Source organism: Elgaria multicarinata, chromosome 13 (assembly GCF_023053635.1).
Source record: "Elgaria multicarinata webbii isolate HBS135686 ecotype San Diego chromosome 13, rElgMul1.1.pri, whole genome shotgun sequence".
Taxonomy (NCBI): Eukaryota; Metazoa; Chordata; class Lepidosauria; order Squamata; family Anguidae; genus Elgaria; species Elgaria multicarinata.
The window spans coordinates 16,226,299-16,253,994 of NC_086183.1; the positions used below are offsets into that span (position 1 = coordinate 16,226,299).

The 27,696-nt window shown below is 46.6% G+C and overlaps 1 protein-coding gene across 2 annotated transcripts; it reads left to right on the forward strand.

Annotated features, from left to right (window-relative positions):
* Window positions 1–106: 106 nt before the first annotated feature.
* On the forward strand, window positions 107–19,600 carry S100PBP (S100P binding protein). 2 transcript variants are annotated; one of them, XM_063139850.1, is made up of 5 exons: window positions 107–137; window positions 6,672–7,743; window positions 9,200–9,300; window positions 17,545–17,635; window positions 19,198–19,600. In XM_063139850.1, the coding sequence occupies exons 2-5, from the start codon at window positions 6,806–6,808 to the stop codon at window positions 19,328–19,330; spliced, it is 1,263 nt and encodes a 420-aa protein (XP_062995920.1). In that variant the 5' UTR covers window positions 107–137; window positions 6,672–6,805; the 3' UTR covers window positions 19,331–19,600. The 2 variants fall into 2 exon arrangements, with proteins under 2 accessions (XP_062995920.1, XP_062995921.1); XM_063139851.1 differs by lacking the exon at window positions 17,545–17,635 and having other exon boundaries at window positions 109–137.
* The last annotated feature ends 8,096 nt before the right edge of the window (window positions 19,601–27,696 follow it).

The window sequence follows — 27,696 nt, forward strand, 5'->3', positions numbered from 1 at the left end:
GGGGCGGCGCTTCCTTGGCGGCTTCTCCCGCGGCATCTCCTAAGGGAGGGGGCGGGGCGAGGGAGGGGGCGGGGCTTGTCCGTCTTGGCTCGCGGCGTCGGCGTTTCCCGGCGCATCTTGAGCCAAGATGGCGGCGGGTGAGTTTGAGCCTCCCTCGTCGCCGGGGAGGGAGAGGACCGGTTGGGGGGCGAAGAAGAAGAAGAGCAGCCGCAGCACTAAGGAGCCCAGTGTGGGGATAGAGGGAAGGCACTCATGCCCCACACCCCTTGTGAGGTGTAGGAGGGGTTCAAAGCGGGAACCCTCAGCTCCCGCCCCCCAGATGGAGGGGGGCTGGGGCAGGATTGGAGGGGGCGCTTTGAGCCCCTGCTCCGCACCTCCTCTTGAAAAGGAACCGGGGAGGGGGACCGAGCTTCCCTCCCCTCACCCACCCCTACCGGCACTAGCGAGGCCAGGGATGAAGTTGTGGGGGCATTTAGTCATTGCCACCCACCACCCCGCCCCATACAGAGTGCTGCGGGGGCGTGCAGCTTCTCCTGCCAGCAAAGAAGGGGTTAGGAGAAGGAGTGGAAGGGCTGAAGAGCCTCCCAATATGGGGGAAGGAAGGGAGATGCGTTTTGTTACCGATGTGGTTTCACTTCTGTGCACAGCGCTTCACAAAATGAAACTGGGCAGGTCCCTGTCTCGAGCGGCTTACAATCTGTAATTCGATATTGGGGAAATGAAGAAGGGAGGGGGAATATAAACGTGGTAGGTTGGGGGGGTTAGTGCCATGAGAGAGAGAGAGAGGGAGGGGTGTGCACTGGCTGTCCCCCAGCTACTCCAGGGTGGTAGGAGGTGCTCTCCCCCCACCCACCCTCTCAACTCATGTGGAATTAGATAACCACGGAGCACCTACCGTATTTCTGGGAGTGGATTACACTGTACCCACACTGCAGGAGGACAGCAGGTGGAGAGATACTCTTGTCCCCTTCAATTCTTGATGACTGGTGGGAGGGATCCTGAGCTCCCAGGAGGTGAGAGGTACCCTGAGCCCCTTAATTTCTCTGCGAGTAATCTCCCCTGTCAAGGGACACTTTGATTCTTCAAAGTGGGTGGAGGCTGTGGTAGATTGCTGCTTTGAGCTCACAGCAGGCCAATCCTAAGGAGCAGGAGTGCGGGCTTGAGTCAGCTTACTGTCCTCCTTAGAATTGGGGCGTAAGAATACCTGAAGTAGAATCCCACAAATAGAATTCCATTGATGGTGTCCTGACACAAGGTGGTTTTCTCAGGATGCCATTTGCACAGCATCTTCCCCCTTTAAGCAAAAGCAACAAGGGCAGGATCTACATTACTGCTTATAACGGTTTATAATGGTTATGACAACGGTTCAGGCCCAGGACACATTACATATACAGTTTTCGTACTGTTTTAAAAGTGTTATATCCTGCTTGGTGTAGATCGGCCCAAAGTCTTGTGGCACCTTAAACACTAATAAACCTATTCTAGCATAAGCTTTTGTGGAAACTGCCCATTTTACTTTGTTCATCATATAAATTTGTTGGTCTTTAAGAGGCCACAAGACTCTTTGTTGTTTTTGCTGCCACAGACTAACATAGCTATGCCTTTTAAACATATTTGAGATGACTTCTCTCCCTCTGCCCAGCCTCCTGACAACAGACTTCCTTCCTTTGTGGTTGTTGTTTGCCCCTGCAAGTGTCTGCAACTGTTTCCACTCCCTACACCTAAAAAAAGTTGACTCTTTTTGTGGTTAACAGAATAGGCATTGCAAGTTGTAAACTAGCCATTGCCCATTATATTTCCCTAGTTGGAAGAGAACTCTATTCTGCTCTTTCTTGTGAGGGTAGGTAACCTTTTTGGGCACATGGACACACTTGGCCATTTAAGAAACTGTGCTGGACACCAACACAGAATGGGTGCATTGCAGGTGAACGCATCAGCCTGCAGCCACTTGCCATCTTCATTGCCATCTTCATTGCCTGAGAATGGCCTGGTTCGGACGACACGATAATCAATCCATTGTGTTGATCATAGTGTTGTGGGAGGCCGACACACAACTAGAGATGTAAAATTTCCAGAAATTTTGAAGCCATGGGGGGGGGAAATGGTTTTTTTCCCACGGGGTTTCGGGGGAAAAACAAATTTTCAGAAAAATTGAAATAATGCAATATTAGCACTTTTTACAGATTGAAAGTCACTTTGTTACTTTAGTAACATAAAATGTAATTATGTCCAAGTTGGTTTGGCATAAAACTATTACATTTGGTACATTAAAAGTACAGTGTATTCAAACAATTATTACAAATTTTCTTTTTTACTTTTTTTGGTAACAAATGGAGCTACAAGCTCCTGAACTGTTAGGAACACCTGAACTGTAAGGAACCTCTTTGGTTCTGCCAGTTTATGAGAAGCAGGCAAAAAACAATTAAAAACAACAACAGAAGAAACCAACAACATTAGTAGCAAACAAAATTATGTTTCCGCTAGTCCTCCAGTGTCAAGACATAAAGCACCCATTCCTATAAAAAGAACTGAGAAAAAAGGGGGAACCAAGATTCAATGAATATGCATGAAATTTAATCAGACTCATTTTCTGACCTATAGCTATCGCTATTAGTTTCAGCCTCTGCTTCAATACAGTGCCTCCTAGAGGCAGAAATGCATCTTGCTCTTGCATTTGAGAGGTGTAGTCTCAGTTTGCAACCTAGGACTTGCTTGTCCTTGGTGCACAGACATTGTAATAATCTGATACTGTACAGTTTTTAGAAATCATTTGGAGAAGTAAATATCTGAACACCTTGTCTTAAACATTTTATTCATCATGCTAAAATAAAACACCCCGTAATCCATTTTTTCTTTATTTTTTCAATTTTTCCAATTTTTCAGGAAAAAACGAAAAGAGGCTTCGGGGGGAAACCGGGGGGACGGACCGTTTTTTTCCTAATTTTTCTCCAGGCCTTCACATCTCTACACACAACAGACACGCAACGCATGGTACCCTATTTTCTTGAATTAAGGAACACAGAAAAACAACGGGCTACTCTGTTGCTTATCCATTAATCAATTGATTAAAATGTTGTGTGGAGGGCTCCATTATATAATCTCCCCTGTCGAGTGCACTATTCCATAGGTCATAGAGTTCTCCGGGAGGAGCAGCCGAAATCACCCTGGCTGCTCCTGTACAGCCAGCAGAACTTTTAATGCATGATGGGATAGGGCTGGGAGGACTGAGGGTGGAGCAGCAGCCACCCAGAAGGATGCCGGGACTTTCAGCCGTGCGACCGGGGGAAAGGGCAACATATCATATAGGGAGTACCAGCAAAATAATGCACGGTGAGTGTGCTGTTCCCCACTCTGTTGCCTAATATGTCGGCCGAACCAGGCCAATGTCTCTGAGCGCCACATGCAGCTTAAGAGACATTTATGGGGGGAAAGGTTGGGAACAGCTAGAGGCTGTCACTTTGCTTTGAAGTGATCCCAGCTGCCATTAAGAAAGTTTGTTAATAAAAATAAAAAGTGGGAGAGGAGGGGCACCTCAGGTGTCAAGAAAGGTATCTGAGGGCACACTGGTGCCCATGGGCACCATATTGCCAATCCCTGTTTATTCTAACAGTATTCTTGTAAGCGCATCTTACGTTGTTATAGAAGGTGTTACTACCTTGTTGAGCCCAACACTTACAAGGTAACATACTTGGCAATTTTTAATTGGGTCAGATTTTCTTGGCCAGTTTGCTCATATGTCAGTAGTTTGATTGATTGCTCTTATATCACACCTTTTTTCCTCCAAGGAACTCAAGGCGGCGTACATGATCCCCCTTCTTTCTATTTTATCCTCAGCAACAACCCTGTGAGGTAGGCTGCACTGAGAGTCTGTGACTGGCCCAAAATCACCCAGTGAGTTCCATGGCCAAATGGGAGCTAGAACCCAGATCTCCGGACTCCCAGTCCGACACTCTAGGTACTACACCACACTAGTTTGCCATCTGCGTTGGCTGCCACTCTGTTTCTGGGTGCTGGTTTCAACTTCTAAAGCCCTAAATGGCTTGTAGCCAGATTACCGGGGTGGCTATGAGAGAGCCTTTTCAGTGGAGGCACTCCCATCTGTGGAGTACCCTCCTCGAAGAGGCTTGCTTGACGCCTGTGTTACAGTATTTTCAGTGCTTTTTAGACATTTGTGCTTCTTTATTTTGCTGCTGCTTTTATTTTGGTTTTATTAGTCACCCTATAGCTCTCAGGGCGATGGACAATAAAAACACAAAAAAGTCCTATAAATCAGATCAAAAATAGCTTAATAAAACAACCAATTAAAAACGGCATAGAGGTAAAGCTACTTAAGCATACCATAGCAGAAACCTACAGAGGATTAGAAATCCTGAGATCATAAAAATGTTTTTGCTTCTTGCTCAAAAGATAATGAAGTAGCCCCTAGGCCTGTCTCTCTGAGGAAGTTATTTTATTACAGGTGATGGGGGTGGGGGTACTATTAAACAGGCCTACTCCTAAGTGTCCATCTGCTCTACCTCACCATGTGAAGACGCTTGAGCAGGGCCTCTTAACTATCTTGAGGCTTGGGTAAGAATATGCCTAGAAATCAGCGATTATTCAGATTCTGTGGTCCCAAGCTGGGAAGGGCTTTATAGGTTAATACCAGTACTTTGAATACAGCCTGAAAATAGACTGGGAGCCAGCGAAGATGACATAGTACTGGTGTAATATGATCGCAAGCCAGTTCCAGAAACCCCAACTGCTGTATTTTGTACTAAAGTTTCTAGAGCATCTTCAAAGGCAGTCCCACATACAGCACATTGACCCTGTTCAGACAACACACTAAGCCATGGTGGTTTAAGCATTTTGAGCTAAACGTTATGGCTTGGCGTGCTGTGTGAACCATGACTTAGCATGTCATGTAAACCATTCCTAACCATGCTACCTACATAGGAAAGGAACCTCTCGTGCAAGCACTGAGTCATTACTGACTCTTAGAGGGACGCCAGCTTTCGCTGACGTGTTCTTGGCAGGCCTTATAGCGGGGTGGTTTGCTGTTGCCTTCCCCGGCCGTTATTACCTTTCCCCCAGCTAACTGGGTACTCATTTTACCGACCTTGGGAGAATGAAAGGCTGAGTTGACCCGAGCCGGCTGCCTGAAATCAGCTTCCGCTGGGATCAAACTTAGGCCGTGGGGAGAGTTTCAGCTGCAGAAACTGCTGCTTTACCGCTCTGCGCAGTTTAAACTACTCACTAACCATTTGCTGCAAAAGGTTTAGCAGCCTAACCATGGCTTAGCATGTTGTCTGAACAGGCCTATTGCAGTATTCTAAATGGGAGGTTACTAGGGCTGCACCATGTCCTACTTGTTCATCCCTGGCCGATGGCTGGTTGGCCACTGTGAACAGAGTGCTGGACTAGATGGACCCTTGGTCTGATCCAGCAGGGCACTTATGTTCTTATGAGATTATTGATGCAAGTCTGATTAAATCTTTTTTTGTTCTCATTGAATGCGTTGTTAGTGCAATCCTAAGCATAGTTACTCAGAAATAAGCCCCACTGTGAGTTCGATAGGACTTATTCTCTTGTAAGTTTGTTTAGGGTTGCACAGAGGTGTGAAGGCCCAGGAAAAAGAAGGAAAAATTTGGGAAATGCTCATTTTTAGATCATAACAGATCAGTGGAGCTTGAGCTCCACTGACCTGACATGTCCCAGAAACAAGCATCTTTGCTTGTTTCCAGTTTCCCCCAGAAGCACTGCTGTTTCTGGAAGGGAATTGGCAGGGCACAACAGAATTTGGGGTGGGTGGGTGTAAGTGCCCCCATTGGCTTCTGCGCAGTATAGCCACACAATATTTATTCTCCCCAAATGATTTCTAAAAATGATGTAATAGTAACACACTTTTATAGAAAGACTGAAGATGTAAAATTTCTGTGAATAATGAATGCATGGGGGGATGAGAGCTGAAGTCCAAAACAACTTAAGGCTACCAGGTTGAGGAAGGATGTCTTAAAACAGAAAAGAGAGCACTCACATAGACCATGGACACTGTCGGGGTGGGTGGGCATAGCATAGTTAGGATTCCTGGATCTAATGTTGGACTTAGCGCTTCAAACTAAGTGCAAGGAGTCCGAGCACCCCTCCTGTGAGCAGCCGGGGTGGAGAGGAAGGAAAGGACTGCGGGTGGGGAGAGAAGGGGTCTGGGGACCTCCCCAGCCTCCTTCCCTCCCGCTCTGCAGAGCTCCAGCTAGATGAGCGGAAAAGCCCATCTAGCAAAAATGCAGAGTGGGAGGAGCAGGGATCTTACTTACCGTGGGACCTTACTTATCATAGTTCTGAGTTTATTAAAATCCACTTTCCTAAAATCCAGAGTACACATATGGCCAATCTGGATTTTGCTTCCTTTAAAATTATGAACTCAAGTATGATGTCACTTTCTGCCAGAGTTCCCATAACTGCCACTTTATCCACTAAGTCATCCCTATTGGTCAGTATCAAGTCAAGGATAGCTGATCCTCTAGTTCCTTCCTCCGCTTTCTGTAAGATAAACGCAGTCTTTGAGGGAGAAGAGTCCTTAGCAGTGGGAGCGGTTTCTGTTTTCCAATGTAGAGGTGGGTAAGGGTGGAAGGAGGGAAAGAGCTGAGTGTCATGATCACTTCAGCCTACTTCTTTTGCTTTTCTTTTTGCAGGTTACTGAGAAGTGGTTTGGCTGAAAGAAAGTCTTGAGTTTAGGACCTCCCTTACTTAGTCTGGACAGCAGAAGTAGAGCAGGGAGACATTTTTTTTTTTTAAACACCCACAGAGAAGCCAGGAAAGCAGCATCATGGCAAGCCATACTTTCCGCTCCTGCACTTTTGGGCTCCATTGTGATCTTAAAGTCACTTTCTTAAATGATTCAGTTCCCAGGAGCAAGAGGCACTTAGAAGAGTTTGAAGACGGAAATCGGGCAGATGTGAAGAGACAGCGCTATATGAAAAGCTGCAGCTCATCATCTCTGTTACCTTCATTTCATTCGTCCCCAAGCAATGGAATAGCAACTTCTCCCATCTGTTCAGTTGCCACCAGTGGATGCTGTGTTGATAGTGACGATGACGCATTGCTTGAGCCCTCATTTGGGGAAAAACTAGACTCGCCCACTGGACTCTCCCTCGAAGCTGAGGAAAAGCTCTTGTCAGATGATCTGGAGACCTCCCCAAATTCCATAGTATATGGACTAAACACACAGAAAGTGGAAAGTGTTTCTATGTTGGCATCTCTTAAAGTAGCGCAGCTTCCTAGGGCTCTAGATAAGACTGGCCCTTCAGCCTCCTCCAGCAGTGGTGATGCTTGCAAGAAACACTTTGGGAATCTGGCAAGTGAGAGCTATTTGAACAAGAGATTTCAGAATCAAGCTGGACTTGGTTTGGGTTCAAATAGTCCCATGGTTGCAGAAGCTGCTCCAGTTATTGAAGCAGCTTCTTTGAGTGAAGATGAGAATGTTGTGTCTGGGGTCACGGATAAGGCAGTGAGAGAGGATTCACAAGCAGCAAGCCAGCAAACGGCTGAGCACGCATCAACTAATGCGGTAGCTGAAGGGCTCTCTGAAGGACAGGCTTTCACGAAACAAAACGAGAGAGGAGGTCACAGTACAAATGACTTGCCACATGAGGCTGAAGGAGAGTCAGCTTCTGCCAGCTCACGTGGGGAAGCGGCACCACCCAACTCTGTCAGTGACCGAAGAGAGGCTCGGGTGGAAGATCCCAGTGCCAAAGAACCAAAGAGGTCAGAACACCTTCCCTTGATGTATGCCGCTAGGCTTGCTTTCTCAAGTGATTTGGAGCATGGTCTGCTAGGGTCTGTGTTATTCTGCTCTCATGCTGCTCTGGGAAGCTTGATCTTGGGAACTTAGGGAGTTGCATTTGGGAGGGGGTGTACGCGTGCCCACTTCAAACAGTGCTGAAACTTGACAGGGCTTTTCTTATTTATTTATTTATTTATTTATTTATTATATTTCTATACCGCCCAATAGCCGGAGCTCTCTGGGCAGTTCACAAAATTTAAAAACATTCAAAGTATAAAACAACAGTATAAAACCATAATATAAAATACAATATGAAAGCTCAACCAGATCAAAACAGCAGCAATGCAAAATTACAAATTTAAAATACCAAGTTAAAATTTATTTATAGACTTAAAATACTGGGAGAATAAAAAGGTCTTCACCTGGCATCTAAAAGCATATAATGTAGGTGCCAAGCGAACCTCCTTAGGGAGCTCATTCCACAGCCGGGGTGCCACAGCAGAGGAGGCCCTCCTTCTGGTAGCCACCTCCCTAACTTCCTTTGGCAGGGGCAGGCACCCAGTTTGACTGCTGAAGAGGTGCTGGGTAGATGCCATATCTAAGTTGGCAGGAGGGCCCCTCTCCTTCTGTGATTTGGAAGCTAACATACTAACTTCTTATTGACTGTGTAGTTAGATTATGTTCTAAATTCACCTTTTCCTGCTCTTTCCTGTGTTTCTTGTTTCTGCTGGGACCCCCAGTTTCCAGTTCTGCAGGAACACAGAAAACTCACTCATGGGAAGCATTGCACGAGAGTCCCCTTGGGTTGCTGAGTCCTCTTGCTGCAATCACAAGGGCTAGGAGTTTGCTTCTCCTCAAAACCAGAAGATTCCCAAGAGAGCTTGCATACATCTGTTGCCAGATTGTGCTACAGACTACCTATAGCCCTGACTTCTAACATGAGAAAGTTGTGGAAATGTGCTTTATTTGGATGGGGCTGACCCTTTAATCTGCACTTATACTCCTTCTGCTTAGTTACAGAGGAGTGTGCACTTAAAAAGTACTAATCTTCCATACATATTAAGAAGGGAAAACTTTCTCTAGTTTATCTACAGGTTAGAGTGGGGGTAAATATCTGAAAACCATAACTCTTAAATTCTTACAGGTAAGGTAAACTTTCCTTTCCTCCGCCCCACTCCCAGCATTTCAGAGCAATGTTGTTACAACTTTTCACCTAACATCTAATGATGTGCTTCAACTTTAGTGAATACAAATGTGGGAGACATGATTCTTCAAAAATCGGGGGTACGGCCTCCCAGACGTGGGGCAGTTATTGCAGGAGCAACCTCTATAAGGCCATGCTCCAGTCTCAGCCCCCCCCCCCCATAACTTGTCCTCTTTGTGCCTAGTAGAAGTTAGACGTTTCTCATGTTTTTCCCCCTCCTCTCTACCTATAAGGCCTAAGCGAATATGCATTCAAGAGGCAGACCTCGAGTCAAGCAAAGAAAAATACATCTACGCCGTACTTAACCATGCTAGTCGTGCTGCACCCGCAATTGGTAGGTTTGAGGTTAAACACAATTATGGGTTGCCAAAGCCTAACTGAGCTCAAAGTGGAGATTGAGTAATGCCTGGGTTTCTCTTTCCAGCCATGGCTGCTGAGAAGGGTTGCTATCAGATCAAGATTGCTGCCAGAAAGAGTTCCTTCCTTTTGTGTGTGTGCATTTTGCCTCAACCAGGCCAGGGGTGGGCATCAGTTGGTGTGGAGTTCTGTACAAACGGGGGTTTTCTATTGTAGTTGGGTGCTGTAATCACTCTGTCTAAGTGAGGTCAGGAAGGCTGGTGACCTTGTGAGTGTCTTTACTTTCCTCATATTACTTTCCTCATATTTATTTGTTGCACTTTTCTCACTCTTTCTTCAAGGAGCTCGAAGGGTGGTTTTGAGGGGATTTTCTCACTTAATCTTTGCAATAACCTTGTGAGGTAGGTTCATGACAAGCAAGGATGAGCGACTGCAGCAGGTCTGGAGGCCATTTTGCACCCCCAATACACACAAACATCTGCAGGCAGCATTCCATGGGATGCCACACCCCTAATTGGTGGCTTGTCACTGAAATTTGCTGGCAAACTGCTCTGTAAAGCTAAAAGGGTTCAGTTTAGCTTGTTTGCAAGCTAAATTTGACTCTTTTATGTGTGATGGAACCCTAAAAGGGTCAAATTTAGCTTGTAAACAAAAAATTCTAAAAGCACAATTTTTAATGAAAAAATAGTTTTTCTGCCACTACAAGGGGCAGCAGTGGTCATCCTGGGTGGTGTGGGGGCAGCACATATTGCCCAAGGCTGACTTAGAAAAGCCCCCATGTCTCAGCAAGAATTTGAACCTAGGTTTCCCCAGTCAGAAATTCTAGCTGCTAGGCTGCACTGGCTCTATTGAGGCAAACTGGAGGAAATCTACACAGCGTACTGAAGGCGCACGCAAGCACCTTCAGTGCGCCCCGAAAACGCCTGTGTAGATCCTGCCTTCCGAGGCGCAGGAAGGGGCGGAGGAGGAGGCGGCTGGGGAACCGGCCGCGTCCTTGCCGCCGCCTCCCCGCCGGCCTCCTGCTGCCGGGGTAAGAGCCACCCAGGTCGGAGAGCTCGGCGGAAGCGGAAGCCAAGCTCTCCGACCTGGGTGGCTTTTACCCTGGCAGCAGGAGGCCGGCGGGGAGGCGGCGGCAAGGACGCGGCCGGTTCCCCAGCCTCCTCCTCCTCCGCCTCTTCCTGCACCTCGGAAGGCAGGATCTACACAGGCGTTTTCGGGGCGCACTGAAGGTGCTTCCGTGCGCCTTCAGTACGCTGTGTAGATTCCCCCCTGCTTGTGTTTCTTCCTTTAGTGTGCAGGACATCCATTTTGCTCTGGGGCTCTTTTCTGCCATGTGCCAGGTCTTTGCATGTGGCACAGTATGGAGTGCCACTCAAATCTGACCAAAGGAAGGGGCATGTCCTTTGCACCCCCCATCCGCTTGGCAATCAACTCTCATAAATGATTGCCGGGCAGGGAGGAGCAGAGAACCCGTCCCTTCCTTTAGTCGGATTTGAGTCTCTAAGAACTTCCCAGAGTTTAAAGAGGAATCCTCCAGACTCCGTATGAAAGCTCGTTTTCTGGTTTCTTCCAGGGCAGATGAAGAGGCTCTTTCAGGAAAGTCAACGATATTGCTTCTTGCCCAAAGATTCTGTGTCTCCATGCATACAATATGAACAGCTGCACAGCTGCTGGGCTGTTTCCAGTATACACACTGAGCATAAATAATGTGAGGAGAAGGAAAAGTCTAATTAGGGTCCTATTTTTCTTTTTACATTGTGCATTTCAAATTAATATGCACGGTGTACATTCAGAGCTCTGGCGCTTCACATCGAAGTTGCTCATGAATGCTTTATATAATGTGGGCAAGCTGTTTGGTTATTAGCACAAACATGTATTCTCTCGAATGGCTTTAGGCATAGGATTGGTGGGTGGGAATGACTGGCGAGGGAGGGGTGCTCCTAGGTGAAAGCAGGTAAAAGGGCAGCCTACTGCTCAGAAAGGGAAGCCCATACTAATACCTTGTGCTCTCCTGTGAATTTTTATGTAAGCATCCCTTTATGCTGATGTATACATTTCACCTCAATCACTTTTGTAACAGCCCTGTAAGGCAACACCTGTGACATTGGCCTAGTTTCTAATAATGCTAACCCGTGATATGGGTTGTTGAATTCTGGGTTGTCATGAAGTATGAACCTAGCCATGCCAATTATGGCTTGTCAGCCACAAACAACCCAGAATGAAGATTCAAAGTTTATTTTTGGGTTGTGGACTCTTGAGTTGTTTCAAACCATGGGTTATTATGTGTGAACCCAGACCCATGGGTTGTTTCACCAGGCTACAGAGATAGGAAGCAAGAGCGGTTAAAAAACCAAGCCACTCTATGTGCTGGTACTACAGTGTCACAAAGGCATTTGCTATGCAGGGGAGGAAACAGGCAAAGGAGGAGAGAAACGAACAACCCAGGGACTAGGAAACAAACCATGGCTTGTTCAGTTGTTTTCCAGACAAACCCTGGATAGGGCAACAAACCATAGGTTAAAATAAACCATAGGCTAGAGTTGTGTGCAAATCAGGCCATTATGTACAACATTGCAGGTATCTTGAGTTTTTATAGAATGGAATTTGATCGGACTTGGTGAAGAGGAGAAGGTCTTATGAATGAAATGGCTTTAAAAGTGGTTTAGATGACTACATGGTGGGGGGCTAGGGGAGGGTTTCTCTGTGCAAATGGTACCCTTAGTGACTTAGGCGGCACAAAAACTTCCTGGTGGATTGTGCCCTGTCTATAGTTCCACTGCCTGCATATGCATTGTTGTGACTAATTTCTATTCGCTTGGCTCCAGGCCTGCATTCGGCAAGGCTGCTAGGACTCTTCCCTCCTATTATCAGCAGGGTGTCCTTTCCTCAGCCTGACTGGTAGCAGTTGGGCTAGTTTGCTCATAAAATCCCTGATTCCCCTCCTACTATATTACTTGATCAATCTGTGGAGGCCATCACTTGTCCCAAGCACATGCTGCTGTGCGCGCGCGCAAATGCATGCTGTCAGGAGACCTAGACTGTGGGGCACTGACAAGTTCCTGGAGAAGTACAGATGGGTGTGGAGGCAAAGTTGACAGAAGGGGAAAGGGCAAAGCCAGACTGAGACTAGCATGACTTAACTCTTCTGTTGGACAACTCGGGCAATTTCTTCTCAGAGTAGCTCCTGGCCAGTTGTAGATCTTAATGTTAGCTGGATCCTGATCCTGGGTTTAGTTTTAATATGGTGGTCTAAAAGTGCTAACTGAATATTACCTTTTACCCCTCTGGGAAGATTTGGACTCCCTTTGATCCATGTTCTTGCCCATACTCTCCCTGTTATTAGGCTTCTAGTGCCACCATCATTTTTGGTGAAACGAGAGAGGAGAAATCGGTGGGTAGGGCAGGATGACGAAAGCTTCTCTTAGTCTCCTCATGCTTCCTCTCCCAGAGCCTGGGTAAACTGCCAAGTTTGTGGGGAGTAGCTCCTGGTTTACATATTCACCACTTGGGGGAGGGGGTCCAAATTCAGTATTTTATTAATACACACAGCAGAAGGGGGAGATGCTGAAGACAGGTAGTATAAACGAAAACAAGATTATTTCTTTAATCTTGCTATGCATTTCACAATCAGGACAGCTAAAAACTTATAGATTATCCTAAAGGAAAGCGGTTTTTAATTCAGTATCATCTGACAACTCTTCAGGGGAAAGATTCGTATTTTGAAACTGCAAGAGAGTTTGGTAAACCGACTGAATAGGGTTCCCACTTCTTTTGAAAGAGGTCCAATGGAAGAGGATTTCCCCACAATCAGTTGACGTGGACAGTGGGGGCTTTATGTAAATAGGGCAAAGCTAAGGAGGTGTGAGGAGCATGGACTTCAAAGTATTGCCTCTGCCTATATGAACCTGCCTAAGCATTGAGCTCAGCTACAGAGGCCCTGCTCGTGCGTCCACCAGGCGAGTAAAGGTGCTTCTAGATGGGGCGTTTATAGCACCATTGCTGTGCCTCATTCACAGAGTTTGATGGGTGGTCTAGGCAACACAGTCTTCCCCTTGTAACCCTCCTATGTTTTCCCACTGCTCCTTCTATCTTTTTCCTTACTGTGGAAAATCTGTTAAGGAGAAAAGGGCAGAAATGCTGCACAATGCCTTCTGACTGGTATTATTATTATTATTATTATTATTATTATTATTATTATTTATTTATTTATTTATATAGCACCATCAGTGTACATGGTGCTGTACAGAGTAAAACAGTAAATAGCAAGACCCTGCCGCATAGGCTTACAATCTAATAAAATCATAGTAAAACAATAAGGAGGGGAAGAGAATGCAAACAGGTACAGGGTAGGGTAAGCAGGCACAGGGTAGTGCTTGTAGCCCTCCATCTGGAAGCACCTAAGTTAGGCTGACAAGCGCAAGCAACAGGGTATTTCCAGTGGTAGCCCCCCGTACTTGTGCAACTCCTCCCTTGGGAGTTAAGATTAACTCTCTCCTTGCTTTAGATGGGCCTTGTAAACATTTTTTATTTGACCACATTTAATTGAGAGGGTTGGTTAGGTTTGTATGGTTTTCACTGGCCCTGTTTCTTCAGATTTTATGGTAGAATGGCTGGCCGAAATGAAGTAACATGATGTTATGGCACTTTCTGCTCATGATTATGTATTTCAAATTCATTTTGTCACATTTTGTATGCTGCCTTAGGAAAACGTTGTGTTTTGAAAAGCAGTGCATAAAACTCTTCAATCAATCAATAAAAATGTTCTCATGCCTGACAACTTGCAATTGTGGGTGGAATAAAAATCTTAGCTGATCTTTCCAAAGGAAACCCCATCAGTCTGTGCAACACCTGATGCTTCCTGTGGGGTTTCCAGGAGGGAGGGTGGTTAGCAGGCAGGCTGTCTGGCTGGGTAGGGCATGCAGGAGGTCCGTTAAAAGGAAGGCTTCTGCTAAAGGGAAAGAAATTCTAGATGACACACAGGACTTTTTTTGCACATCCTCCTGTGGGTGATTTGCATGGACTGAAACATTTGTGTGGCTGACATTTCTAGGAGCTGGAGGAACTTTGAAGTTCTGTTCTTATTACATTTCCTCCCTCTCTGTTTTCTCCACTTGAATAGCAAAGCTATTATAATTGTCAAGCCAACATATTTCCACATCCACCGAATGCCTGCCTGCCTGCCTGCCTGAGGCAGCAACGGGCACACAAGTGTGACAAATACACATCTCAAGCATTTTTGTTCTAAGCTCTTACAGTCCAAGATGGCTCAATGGGCAGAGCACCTAGGGAAATGGCCATTGCCAGAGTACAGCCTCTTGTTAGGTTATGACCATGAGTGTGGTACACATCTCATGCCATGTGCCCAACAGAAGAATAGCATACATGTGTGTAGGTGGAGTTTTTTTTGTAAAGGGAAGGCAAAAGTCTTTACTTCTTTGAGCTTACAGATGGCGCCAGAATACAGTGGAGGAAATACACTGTCGCCTAAATGAAGCGAGGGATGGGCCTGTTTTCCTTGGCTTTCAAAGAGACTGGCTCTCTGCAAGTTGGCATATCAGTAGCAGTAACATGAACACGTAGTTTCCTCTCTGTCCTGGGGTAGGAGGGTGTGTCAGTGGCCTCTTCCTTGTTGAAAAGGGACTTGGTTTTTTTAAAACTTGGATGCATTCTCGGTATCTGCTCACTTCATACATGGCTCTTTAAGAGCTGGTGAATGTAAAAAAGAAATGCCTTTGGAATACCCCTGCTTCTGCTGGGTGCCTAAATCCCATTACTAATGTCGCTTTGTAAGAGACACAGGACACCCACCCCTTTTGCACAGTTTCCAGGCAGCAAGTCTAGTGCTGAGAGCTTTTTTGTTTACTCCAAAGAGCAAATTTCTGGAAAGATTTCTTGCCTCTCCCCACCCAAACCTCTGTTCAGGAAATTAGCTTTCATGGGTCATTAGCAGCATAACTGAATATTTCAGCTAGCGGTTCTGCAAACTGCTATCCAGGTAGGATTGTTTGAATTAGGATTGCTCTTCTGTGCTGCTCACCGTACTCCGGAGGATTTGGAATGGCTCTTTTCTCCTAAATAGCTATGTTGGCTGAAGCCTCGATGCCACGTGCATGGTATTGGTCTAGCTACAGCATTGGTAGCTAGGTTCTAGGTAATGGAGTTGACAGGCTGTTGTTGCAGATGGGGTTGTGTTGGGAGGCCATTTTTGAGAAGGAATATTTCCGATTCTACGGTTGCCCCTGCTGATTAACACATAGCCTGGGCACGGTAATGGACTGGATGAGGGCTAACAAACTGAGACTCATTCCAGACAAGACGAAGGTACTGTTCATCTGTCCGGCGAGGTGATCTTTGCCCTGTCCTGGACGGGGTTGCACTCTCCCTAAAGGATCGGGTCCGTAGTTTGGGGGTGTTCTTGGATCACTTGAGGCACAGGTGAATTCAGTGGCAAAGAGCACCTTTTATCAGCTCAGGCTGATTTACCAACTATGCCCTTATCTGGACAGAGATAGCGTAGCTACAGTTATCCATGCTCTGATAACCTCTCGTTTGGATTACTGCAATGCGTTATATGTGGGGCTGCCTTTGAAAACGGTCCAGAAACTTCAGCTGGTACAAAACAGGGCAGCCCGCCTACTAACAGGGACTGGCTGACGAGATCATATTACGCCAGTCCTTCTACAACTTCACTGGCTGCCAGTCCAGGTCCGGGCCCGATTCAAAGTGCTGGTATTAACATTCAAAGCCCTAAACGGCTTGGGGTCAGGTTATTTGAAGGAACGCCTCTTCCCATATGTGCCTGCCCAGACCTTAAGATCATCCACAGGGGTTCTTCTCCGTGAGCCCCTGCTGAAGGAAGAGAGGCAGGTGGCTACTAGGAGGAGGGCCTTCTCTGCTGTGGCACCCCGGATGTGGAACGAACTCCCCAGAGAGGTTCGCTTGGCGCCTACATTGTTTTCCTTTCGTCGCCAGCTGAAGACCTTTTTATTTTCTCAGTACTTTAACACCTAATTTAACTTAAATTTAAACTCTGCTGTTTTAATTTCATATTTTAACCTATATCAATTTTTGCTGTGTGGTTTTATCCTGGTCGTGCTTTTTATATTGTATTTTGTATTTGTGTTTTTAAATTGTTGGTTGTTTTATTGTGCTCTTCGTGGTTTTAATTTTTGTGAACCACCCAGAGAGCTTCAGCTATTGGGCAGTATAGAAATGAAATAAATAAATAAATAATTTTTTTGGGCCCAAAGCCTGCTGAGACTCGAAAAGTCTTCCAGTATCTACATAGCAGTATAAAAGCTTGTGCCAGGTGCTGCTGAGACCGTCTGTAAAGGCAACATCCAAAGACACTCTGTTTTCCATGTCTCCTCTTGCTTCTTCTGCTCAACTCTCGCATGTGCCTCTCAGGTTTTATCCTCCCCATCCCTCACATCTTCCAATCCATTGTCGTGCTACCTGTACATGAAAATATTTGATGTGTCTGTTTGTCTCTTTCTTTTGCAATTTCCATCCTTCAAGTTACATGCATTTAAATAAATGTCCTCGAACTTTTCTTAGTTTGTTCCAACTTGATATAACTCATCCCTAGTTGGGAAATCCATTCTTTAAATAATGTACTTCAGCATTTCAAAGGAAACTGAATTTGGGCATCTGCAGTAGCTTTGTCAGTTGCAGTAATATTGACTGAAATGTTCAGAGACTAGCACAGTGGGGTTTTGAGACTAGCAAAATGGGGTCACTGTACATTTGACTCCCTGTGTCCTAGCATACAGCTGGCACCAGATAAATATTTGCTTCTAGTGGAAGCAGATGGGATTGGAATGGGGGAAAGAGCTGTTTTTATCATACCTAATACAAATAAACTTATAATCAAACTTCTATGAGCTCCCCAGAGAGGTTCGCCTGAAGCCTACACTGTATTCCTTCCGTCGCCAGCTTTTTATTTTCTCAGTATTTTAACACCTAATTTAACTTAAATTTAAACTTGCTGTTTTAATTCCGTATTTTAACCTATATCAATTTCTGCTGTGTGGTTTTTATCCTGGTTGTGCTTTTTACATTGTATTTTGTATTTGTGTTTTTAGACCATTGGTTGTTTTATTATGCTTTTCGTGGTTTTAATTATTGTGAACCACCCAGAGAGCTTCAGCTATTGGGCGGTATAAAAATGTAATAAATAAATATCACCTCTCAATTAATGCCTTGCTCTGCCAAATTTCAGGGGAGGTGAATGAACTGCACACATTAATGAGGAAGGTGGCTTCTCAAAAACATCTTACTGGATACGTGCACCCAACAGACCTCACCGTCAGGTACTGTGTCACCCTTCATGAGAGTTACAGCAGGCCCCCATCTTCATCATTATTATTATTATTATTCGGCAGGCCTACCCAGTTGAATTTTAAGATGCCTTTTAATGTGCTGCTTTAAATAATGTATTAGTTTTAAATGTTTTTATCAATTATATGTATTTTATGGTGTTTGCTTTTGTGTTGTACCCCGCCTCAATCCAGAGGGAGAGGCGGGTTGTTGTTGTTATTATTATTATTATTGGCAAGCTTCCTTAGGAAACAAAAGCACTGTCTTAAACCTGTTCAATTGCCCTTCTGGAAAACAACAACCTTGTAGCATCTTAAAGACTAACATGTATTGTGACATAAGCTTTTGTGAACTAGAGTCTACATCACATGCATGAAGTGTTATACGTATGGGTGCAGTGAGGGAACCGTGTAAGCAATGTGGCCAAATGACCATGAAATGCAAAATCTGCAACACCGATTGTTTGTAATAGCACCATTGTTCTGGCCTTGCTAACTAACACAGATACACACACACCCATACACACACACACAAAGCTTGTTCCTTCTCAAGGGCACTTTTGGTGAGGCGAAGAGCCATCTAATAAAATATAAATGGGGTTAGAGGTGGCAGGGGGGCGAATCCAGCCAGAGAATTCTCTCAAAGTGTGATTATCGCTTGAAAGCTGTAAAAGTTTGGTGGATTTCCAGTAAAACTTTGAAAAATAGGGTCCTCAAGCAACTTCGGGACCCTCTGAAGCAGGTCCTTCAATCTGCAGAGTCTCAGTTTAGTGAGCCGGGGGGGGGGGGAAGGGGGGCTCTTTGTGTGGCTGCCACTTCCATTGGTGTTTTTGGTGTTTGATCCTCTCAGTGGTGCCCGAGGGGCAAAGCTGCCGCTTCTCATGACAGGGCAACACTGTTCTTTGACATGCCTGAGGAGTAGCATGGCGGGGAGGGCGAGGGGCAGCAGTTGCCCGTTGACTCTAACAACTTTAAAACTAAGCCACGGAAGCTTCCCAGAAATTCTTCTTCTGACTCTGGGGGGTTGTACTGTCATGCATGAAGAAGCCTTCAGACAGCTCTGGGGCCTTTACCGAGGAAGCCTTCCCAGTGCGAAAAGCACACACGCACACGCACACCTCTCTTAGCTGTGGTTTCCTGACATGATCCTGGACTCTAGTCAAGATAACTTGATTGCTATTTAATATGACTCGCCTCTAATATTCAGTAGCAACAGATAATTCTCGTAAGGAGTTGACTTCTGTAAGTTGTGGTAACTGCTAGCTCGAATGGCTTTACAACAGGATTAGGTGAATGCAGGGAAGAAAGGTCTCTTATCCACAGGAGCTAAATATCCTTTTGGAGGTCCTATACTTCTGAATGCCAGGTGCTGGAGAGCAACTGTGGGGTGGGGGTCTTGATGCTCCTCCGTATGTGTTTGGGGAAGGAACCATAACAAAGAACAGATAAAATTGGGGGTGGAGGAGCAGTTCTGTGGGGGTTGCCTCTTTTGCTTCTGTCCTTGCTTTCATTATCACATTTCACATTAAATCTTTTGTTCTCTTTCCCCTATCCAGAAATTATGCTCAGAGAAGCAACCGCACAACCCAGCGATTCAGCCTTAGCCAGTGGGTTGACAGGAGCAACCGCAACGTCGGTCGGTTTGACTCTGTCCCTGATCGCTTTGAGCGCAGTCCGATCCTGACCTAGAAGCAGCAGCCTCGCTACTGACGTTAAAGTTACGTTTTTATCTTGCACTTTAAAAGCTGTTTAGCTGCTGACAGCTCAGCTTGCTGACCTGTTACATTTTGTTTTGTTTTATTTTTTAAAGCTAAACCCTGTTTAGTATGTGTTTTTGTTAGAAATACCAGCGAACTTCCTCGCTGCCTAATGTTTGTCTGTTTGGCGAGTTCAAGCTCTCACTATTCTGTTTGATAATGCACCTTGATAACTTTTATAAATGTTTGTGCCTTTTAAGTATCCTGTGGTGTATTATCCTCTTTCCCCACAAGGAGCGGCTCTCCACATTGGTTCTGCCCCGCTTTTAAAAGTCTCGAGGTGACACGCATGTTGATGGCTGCCGCCTTAAGTGATGACGGAGTGTGTGGAACAGCCATCCCAGTTCAAACACCAGGAGCAAAGGTTTCATGTTTCTTTAAACACAGAGCTTTGTAATGGAGGCATGTACTTGATACCTTTCTCAGGGCAAACGCCTGTTGCCCCTGGCAAGAGATACCCGGAGCAGCCTCATGCAGTAATTTGGTAAGAAGAGAACTGCAGGCATTCTGCTGCTTCTATCTTATCTAAACATCTGTGCAAGTGAAGCAAGAGATAGGGGTCTTCTTTCACGTACTGGAAGCTTTGGAGAAGGATAGAAACCATGAGAGCAATTCCCATTTCAGTCTTTCTGCAAAGCTTCCTGCAGGGAGAAAAGATCTGCCTCTCCCTCCAGCCCTCTAGTGAGTATGGAGGGTTTGAGGGAAGGCTTGCATGACTTGGAATTGTTGTAGATCACAAGCTGAATAGGAGCCAACAGGGTGATGTAGCTGCAAAAAAAGCAAATGCTATTTTGGGCTGCATTAATAGAAGTATAGCTTCCAAATCGCATGAGGTACTGGTTCCTCTCTATTTGGCCCTGGTTAGGCCTCATCTAGAGTATTGTGTCCAGTTTTAGGCACCACACTTCAAGAAGGATGCAGACAAGCTGGAGCGTGTTCAGAGGAGGGCAACCAGGATGATCAGGGGTCTGGAAACAAAGCCCTATGAAGAGAGACTGAAAGAACTGGGCATGTTTAGCCTGGAGAAGAGAAGACTGAGGGGAGACATGATAGCACTCTTCAAATACTTAAAAGGTTGTCACACATCTCTTCTCGATCAATCCAGAGTGCAAGACGCGGAATAATGGGCTCAAGTTACAGGAAGCCAGATTCTGGCTGGACATCAAGAAAAACTTCCTCATTGTTAGAGCAGTACGACAATGGAACCAGTTACATAGGGAGGTTGTGGGTTCTCCCATACTAGAGGCATTCAAGAGGCAGCTGGACAAGCATCTGTCGGATGCTTTAGGGTGGATTCCTGCACTGAGCGGGGGGTTGGACTCGATGGCCTTGTAGGCCCCTTCCAACTCTACTATTCTATGATTCTATGACTAGCAGGATGTGTTGGCAACTTAAAGAAATGGCAGCAACAAAGAATCTTTTGGCACCTTAAAGACACATATTTTTAATGGCATGACAGTGGGTGCCTTCAGTCATTCAGGCATGATCCTGTTCCTCCCTCAAACGCTTCGTAGTTGCCAGAGGGCGGGAGGTCTGGCCGAATTTGCAGGAAGCTTTGAAGAAGGAAAGAGTGGGAAAAATGTCTGGTGTTGCCAACTCTTCCTGCAAAGAAGAGAAGATCATGCCTCTCTGTGAAGAAAGCACGCACAGCTTGGAAGGGACATGGGGATTTTTCTCCTTTGAGATGCAGTTTGTATATAAAAAAGAAACTGCAGGCATTTCTCATGCTGCTCCTTATGCACACTTCTGTGCAAGTGAGTGTAGACTCCACCTCTTTCCCAAGCCCTCTGTGCTTACTAGAGGGCTTGGCAGAGTTGGGGTGGGGATGTAAAAGAAGAGACCTGCTGTTGCACCATGTCCTACTTGTTCATCCCTGGCCGATGGCTGGTTGGCCACTGTGTGAACAGAGTGTTGGACTAGATGGACCCTTGGTCTGATCCAGCAGGGCTCTTCTTATGTTCTTATGCTTTCTCCTAGCTTCTTCATATTGCAGCACAATGTAGAGAAACCTGGTCTTTTCAGCAAATCCTCAACACATGCCAGAGGTTTTTGGTGGAATTGGTAGCAAGGATGGGTAGAGACCTGGGTGCTAAGCCACACTGGTATCTGTAGAATGCTACAATTTCAAAAGTATATAAGTTTGTAAGTTTAAAGAGAAAAATTAAAACCTCAAAATGAGCTGGCAAGGACCTGTGAGCTTCCAAGACTTGCATAATTTTGGTACCAACTTAGAGATAAGAAATTCTGAAATAATTAGCTTCATTGTCTGGAGAGGGAACTTCCAGGTTCCCATTGAAAACCAATGTCTTTGCTAGTGCCTTCTGTTAAACAGATGTGCTGCTGCCCAACTACAGATATGCTGAAGTCTAGGGGTTTTCCACTGTTTTCTATAGGTAACTTTCACTTCCTGCCCAGGGGACATTCAGAAAGAAGGAATGTTCAAATATAATACTAAGCCATAGCTTATTGTTGCGTGCATGAGCCTCAGTTTCCTCCTAAACCCCCCCCCCCCCCTCTTCTCTGGCATGCCTGCAAGGAATTGATTGGAAGTACTCACTTCATTTTTAAAATAATCAGTGTCCCATTTTTTTTCTGAATTGAGAAAGATTATGGTTAATTTAAACGATGGTTTTTATGTGATCAAGCCAGGATCAAGCCATGGTTTCTGATCCTGGGTTCTTCAAAATGAACTATACATAGTTCCAGGTTGGATGAAATGACGAAGTATGGCTAGCTTTAAATGGAAGTGAATCCTTCTGATCTCACGGCCATGCTGGGGAGGATGGGGGAAGCAGCTTAATCATTCACGGAACGCTAAACTATAGTTCTAAACAAACCAGCAGTAGAGTGTAGATAAGATACATAATGCTAGGATAGGAGGGAGGGAAAGGAAAATGGGAGAGAAGGAGTTTACTTGTTCAAGCCCCTATCTAACACTTAAAGTAAGTTTAAAGTAACCACTCCCTGTGATGTATGATGAAGTTCTGTGAAAAAGGAAAGACAAAGGGACACCATTGCCCCTTCCCACTCTCCATAATTATGCCCTCCCCTTTGCATTAATGATGATGATCATGATGAATAATAGAGGGTGTGTCTGACTGTCCATGCCAGAGCACCATGACAGTGAAACCTAGATACCTGAAACTTGGCATGCATTCTAAGGGGACCCTAGAGGTGTGCACCTTCAGGTTATTTTAAAACACACGAGTTAATTGAAGCCTGCAGCAAGATCTCTGGTCAATAGGGGTAGATGTCTCTTGCCAGCACAGCTCTGCAGTTTGAGAGAGGAGACGACCAGGCTCAGGGCAGAGTTCTAGGCTTGCCCCTTCAGGGGAGTGTGGTGGACAGGCCCCTTCCTCAGGGGGCTACTGGGGTGAACCATGGCAAAGGCTGTGCCTTGGGGGCGAACAGGCGTGGCATCACTCCTGGAGTAGGCACAGTCTGCCTGGTTCTGACAGCTGTGTAATTTTGCTTGAAGGGTTTACTGTATCAAGCTAAAGCCTATTCCAACCTGTGCAAAGCCTAGTCCATTTGCTAGTATAATAATGCTCAAGTTCAGGGCTGACTGCCAAACTCAAATCTGTGCCACCTGGTGCTGGAGAGTACAGCAGGAATGCTGAAAGGAGAGCAATTGTCTCCTCCCCTGGACGCTTCCTGGCTTTTGAATCTTCTGCCCTACCCCTGAACACATGTACTTCTTAAGGACCAGGGAAACATTTAAATGCAACAGTCTGTTGCAGGCCCGACTTGTGTCATTAAATTATATATCTCAGCAGTATGCTGTGAAAGCCATTAGCTGGCTTTTTAAACAGGTTGGACAAGCCTAAAGAGAAGGACAGTTCTACAAGTGCCTGTGAGCAATGGCTACGCATGGCGTGCCCATGTTTAGAAGCAGGATATTTCTGACTCCCAGTCAGACAACACTGTAAATACAGGGTATTTGTGTTCTCTCCATCCTCCCCCATAGGGCTTTCCATTCAAGGGCCAAGGCTTCCAGGCCAAGGCTCTTAGAAATGAGCCGCTGTTGGTCTGTCAGTTAAAGGTGCAAGATTGGAGAGTTGCAGTAGTAGCATCTCATTGAAGGGGGCCTGCTGTTTGAACCTGGATGGAAACAGATGAGCTGCTACTCTAGACCAGGGATGGGCAACTTGCAGCCCCTCCTATGTTTTGGCCTGCAACTCCCATCAGCCCTCACCATCTGCTATGCTGACAAGGGCTGATAGAGTTGTGGGCCAAAACATCTGGAGGGCTGCAAGTTGACCCACCCCTACTCCAGGCAGTAGCCCCCAACATGTTTTGGGTCTATAGACTCATTTAGAATTTTGAGAAGACTGGGCACTCTTTCAAAATGGCTGCCATGCAGGCGGGGTGTTGCCCATGCGTAAAATGGGTGCCATGGTGGACATGGCCAATCACAAAACATTTATCTCCCAGAAGGGGAACTGGAGAGGCTAAAAGAAGAGAAACTGCTCAAGAACCAAATTATAAAGCAGTGGTGGGGTCCGAACTAGGGGTGTGCACGGACCCCCCCCCACTCCGCTTCACTTTAAGATCCGCCATTTTCGGATTGGCCCGCTCCGCCCCGCCCCCACTCCGCCTGTGCCCACTCCGCTCCGCTCGGAGCTCCGGATCCGGATCGGAGCTCCGGTCCCCCCCCATAGGGGGGGTTACCGGGCCCTGCCGCCATCGCCGCCCATGCGGCGACGGCGGCAGAGCCCGGTAAGGGACCAAGGGGGAGGGGGGCCTTACCTGCCTCCGTCCGTGGTCCGTCAACATCTTCAATTGAGCCTGTGGTTCCACCAGGAAGTCTGGGCCGCAAGTGCGGCCCAGACTTCCTGCTGGAATCACGGGCTCAATTGGAGACGCTGATGGACCACGGACGGAGGCAGGTAAGGGAGAGGAGGGCGGGGGGCGTTACCGGGCCCTGCTGCCGTCGCCGCATGGGCGACAGCGGCAGGGCCCGGTAAACCCCACTTACCTTTCCGGCGGAGCTCCGGATAGAGGCGAAGGATCCGCCTTCACCTCGATCCTCTTCGCCACGCTCCGCCGGCCCCCCAATCCTCTTCGCCTCCGCCTTAAGGGCAGGCGAAGCCCCCCGCTCCGCTACTGCTTCTCCGGTCTGATTAGAAGCGGAGCACATCCCTAGTCCGAACACAGAAACAGAAAATCACACTTTTGAACCTGCAAACGATGGAACTGGTGATCAGCCCTTTGCCTTATGGCATCTCAGTCTCTTTGTTTGGTTTTTAACACTTAAGAAATAAAATCAAAATCAGGAGGGGCAGCAAGCCACGAGTGGTGCCGTTGTAGATCCCAGCACTAGCGTGTGTGGGTCAAGGCAGGGCCTCTCCACAGCTACCAGCCGGAGTCTAGAGCTGCTAGTTCTTCTTCAGCAGAATAATCTTAAAAGGGCTTTTCTAGCTTCCATCCTGCATTAGGCTCCTGGCAACCACCGCTTCAAGGACTTGCAGCTGGCAAAGAAGGTGGCTTTGCTACCTGTCAGATTAATCTCTTCCATCTGGGGTGGGTGGGTCAGAGAATCACACAGTTGTCCTGCCAAGCCTCTCCCTGTATGGCAGGAGCAGGGGCACCTCGTTCAGCCTGTGGGCCGAATTCAGTTTGGGAGAAGTCCTCAGGGCCTGCGTTCCAGTGGTACAAGGGGTGGGGGGAGGCCAAAAATACAAATAGTATTTTAAAGTGTCAGCCTATTACAGCATCGAGCTCTTCCTGCCAGTAACTAAGCCTTAGAAGAGGCATTCTGCATGCGGTTTCTATTCACTGCAGAGGTATGATTTGACGTGTGTGTTAAAGAGGCATGATGGGAGATCTGGGAAGAGGTTTCCTTTGGTTAAACTGGGGTGGGGGGAGGCTACTCACCCTGGGGTGGTGGTGCCATCACACTACTCCCCCTCCCCAAACTCCTGTTGCTTCCAAGTGCTGGGCCCAACTTTCAGAAGCCAATTGAGAACCAGCCTGAACCAAGTAGGAGGAGAATGGAGCACTGCTGTCACACTCAAAGCCCAGGAAGATGCAAACAAAACAAGTGGTGTTATTTATCCAGAACCCTTCGCAACAGTTCAACAGAGGCTGAACAGAGTGCAGCAGTCACAACCCACCCACCCCACTGCTCTGAAGTCTTCCTCTTTCCCACAATGTCCGCCTGGTTTTTACTAAAAGGGGGCAGTAACATCTTAATCAAAAGCAAAACAAAGCTTAAAGCAGACAAAAAGTGAGTGGTGGGCAAACTTTGGCCTGCAGGGCAGTTCCAGCTTGCCCAATTTGCTGAGGGCCCTCCCACTCCCAAAAGCCCCGCCCCTCAGAACAGGTTTGAGGAGCACTGGCTCCTGAGGAAGCAGCTCCTTAATTGAGTCCCCCACCCTGACCCCCGGCTGCTTGGAAAAGAGGGACTTGCTTTGCCTGTCTTTCCTGAGTGGGGAGAGGAGGGGAAATGTTTGTCTCCCTTTCCCTACATATTGCTCATCTGGGGAGCTCCTGAGTACAGGGACCATATGGAAAGGAGGACGGGGGCCCTGTATCTCTTAACAGTTGTACAGAAATGGGAATTTCAGCAGGTGCCATTTCACCATGCAGTAACGGGTGAAATTCCCTTTTCATCACAACAGTTATAGCTGCAGGAGCCCTTCCCTCTTCACCAGATACAAAAGAGGGCAGGGCTCCTGCAGCTTTAACTGTTGTGACGAAGAGGGAATTTCACCAGGTGCTGCATGCCTACAAATGACACCTACTGAAATTCCCTTTTCTGTACAACTGTTAAAGATACAGGAGCCCTGACCTCCTTTCCATATGGTTAGCCTCCTGAGTATCACATTTTCTTTTTAAAGTTAAAAGGAATTCCTTTTAACAATTGATCCTGCTAGTCTCAGGTGCTTCATAGAGACCCTCCCAGGCTGCCTGCCCTTTAAGGTCCTCCCTTTTGGGAAGCTGCCTGTGGGATGCTTGAGACCAGTGCAATGTTGTTCTTAAGTTAAAAGCGTTTCCTTGTAACTTTTTTTAAAAACAACAACACTCCAACACTGCACCAGTCTCAGGTGCTCCTCAGCTGATCTGTGGAAGGTGAGTCTGTGTGTAAGGGGTGAGGGGGAGATCCCAGGGAAGGAGAGGCTTAAATTGCACTTTCCCCAAGATCCTCCCCTGCTTTCTCCACACACACAGAGTGCTCAGCTCTAAAGTGGACTTGGCCCCGTTTCCCCACACTGTCTTTGCCTGGAGCAGACCCCGCCTCTGTAACCAAGCAAGCAAGAAGACAGGTCATTGAGCCAATGTGTCATAGCAAAGCTTTTGCTATCCCACCCCTGGTGCAAGTTTTAATTCCCTTTTGGAAAGGAGATTCTGTTGCTTGAGCGCTCTCCGGTGAGCATGCAGCTGCCACAGAAGAGCACAGTGAGCCTTTAAGATGTTAGACAAATCCAGCGATTAGCGGACGGCCTCTGTCGGTTTATGAACCCCACTAAGTCATTACCGCAGAGATCACAACAACACTTGACACTAGTGGAAGGATTGTTGGGCTTTGGTACCGTTGCACTGCTGTGAAGGGGAAATAAATGCTTTAAAGTCTGGGGGAAGGCGCGGGGTGTAGTCAGAGGTGACTCTCGTGATACAAAATGAGCTGCGGGATTTGGGATGCTGTTAATGGGAGCAGAGTGGGAGACGGAAGAGATCCTCAAGGCGCCACTGGGATGGTCTTCCTGGTGGATTATGCCCCATCTTACTTGTGGAGTGTGGGGGGAGATATTTGGCTTTCCCCCTCTCAAATATCAAAATGTGACTTCTTAAACTACAGGATGAAGCAGCAGAACAATTAATCACAATGAGGGGGTGTGAATGGGAAAGCCGCGTTCAGTGTGGCTTTGGGCTCCAGTGCAACTGCCCCTTTGTGCAAATAGAGGACTTGTCCAGGAGGACTTGCATCGAATTAGGGACGAGGACTCTTTGAGGGCAAAACTTGTCCAACTTTAATCATTCACTGAATAAAAGAGCTTCTGTGAGTGTGTGTGTTTAAAATCTTGGATTTTTTCCTGTGCAAGTGCCCGAGTGTAATATGCCGCTAGAAATTAGCTCTATTAGTCTCCATTCACTGCCCGTATCTGTGAAGCTATTTAGATAGCTTTGTGGATTTTCTTATGCTCTGTGGAACAGCATCGTTTTGAGAAATCCTTTCGGAATCATCAGGGCTTGGAAAGTGTGAAGTAATGGGTACTTTTGAGCAAATATTAAGTGCTTTTGGGCCCCCAGAGGCCTGGCCCTGGGTAAAACCTTTCAACAGAACCACAGAATTCC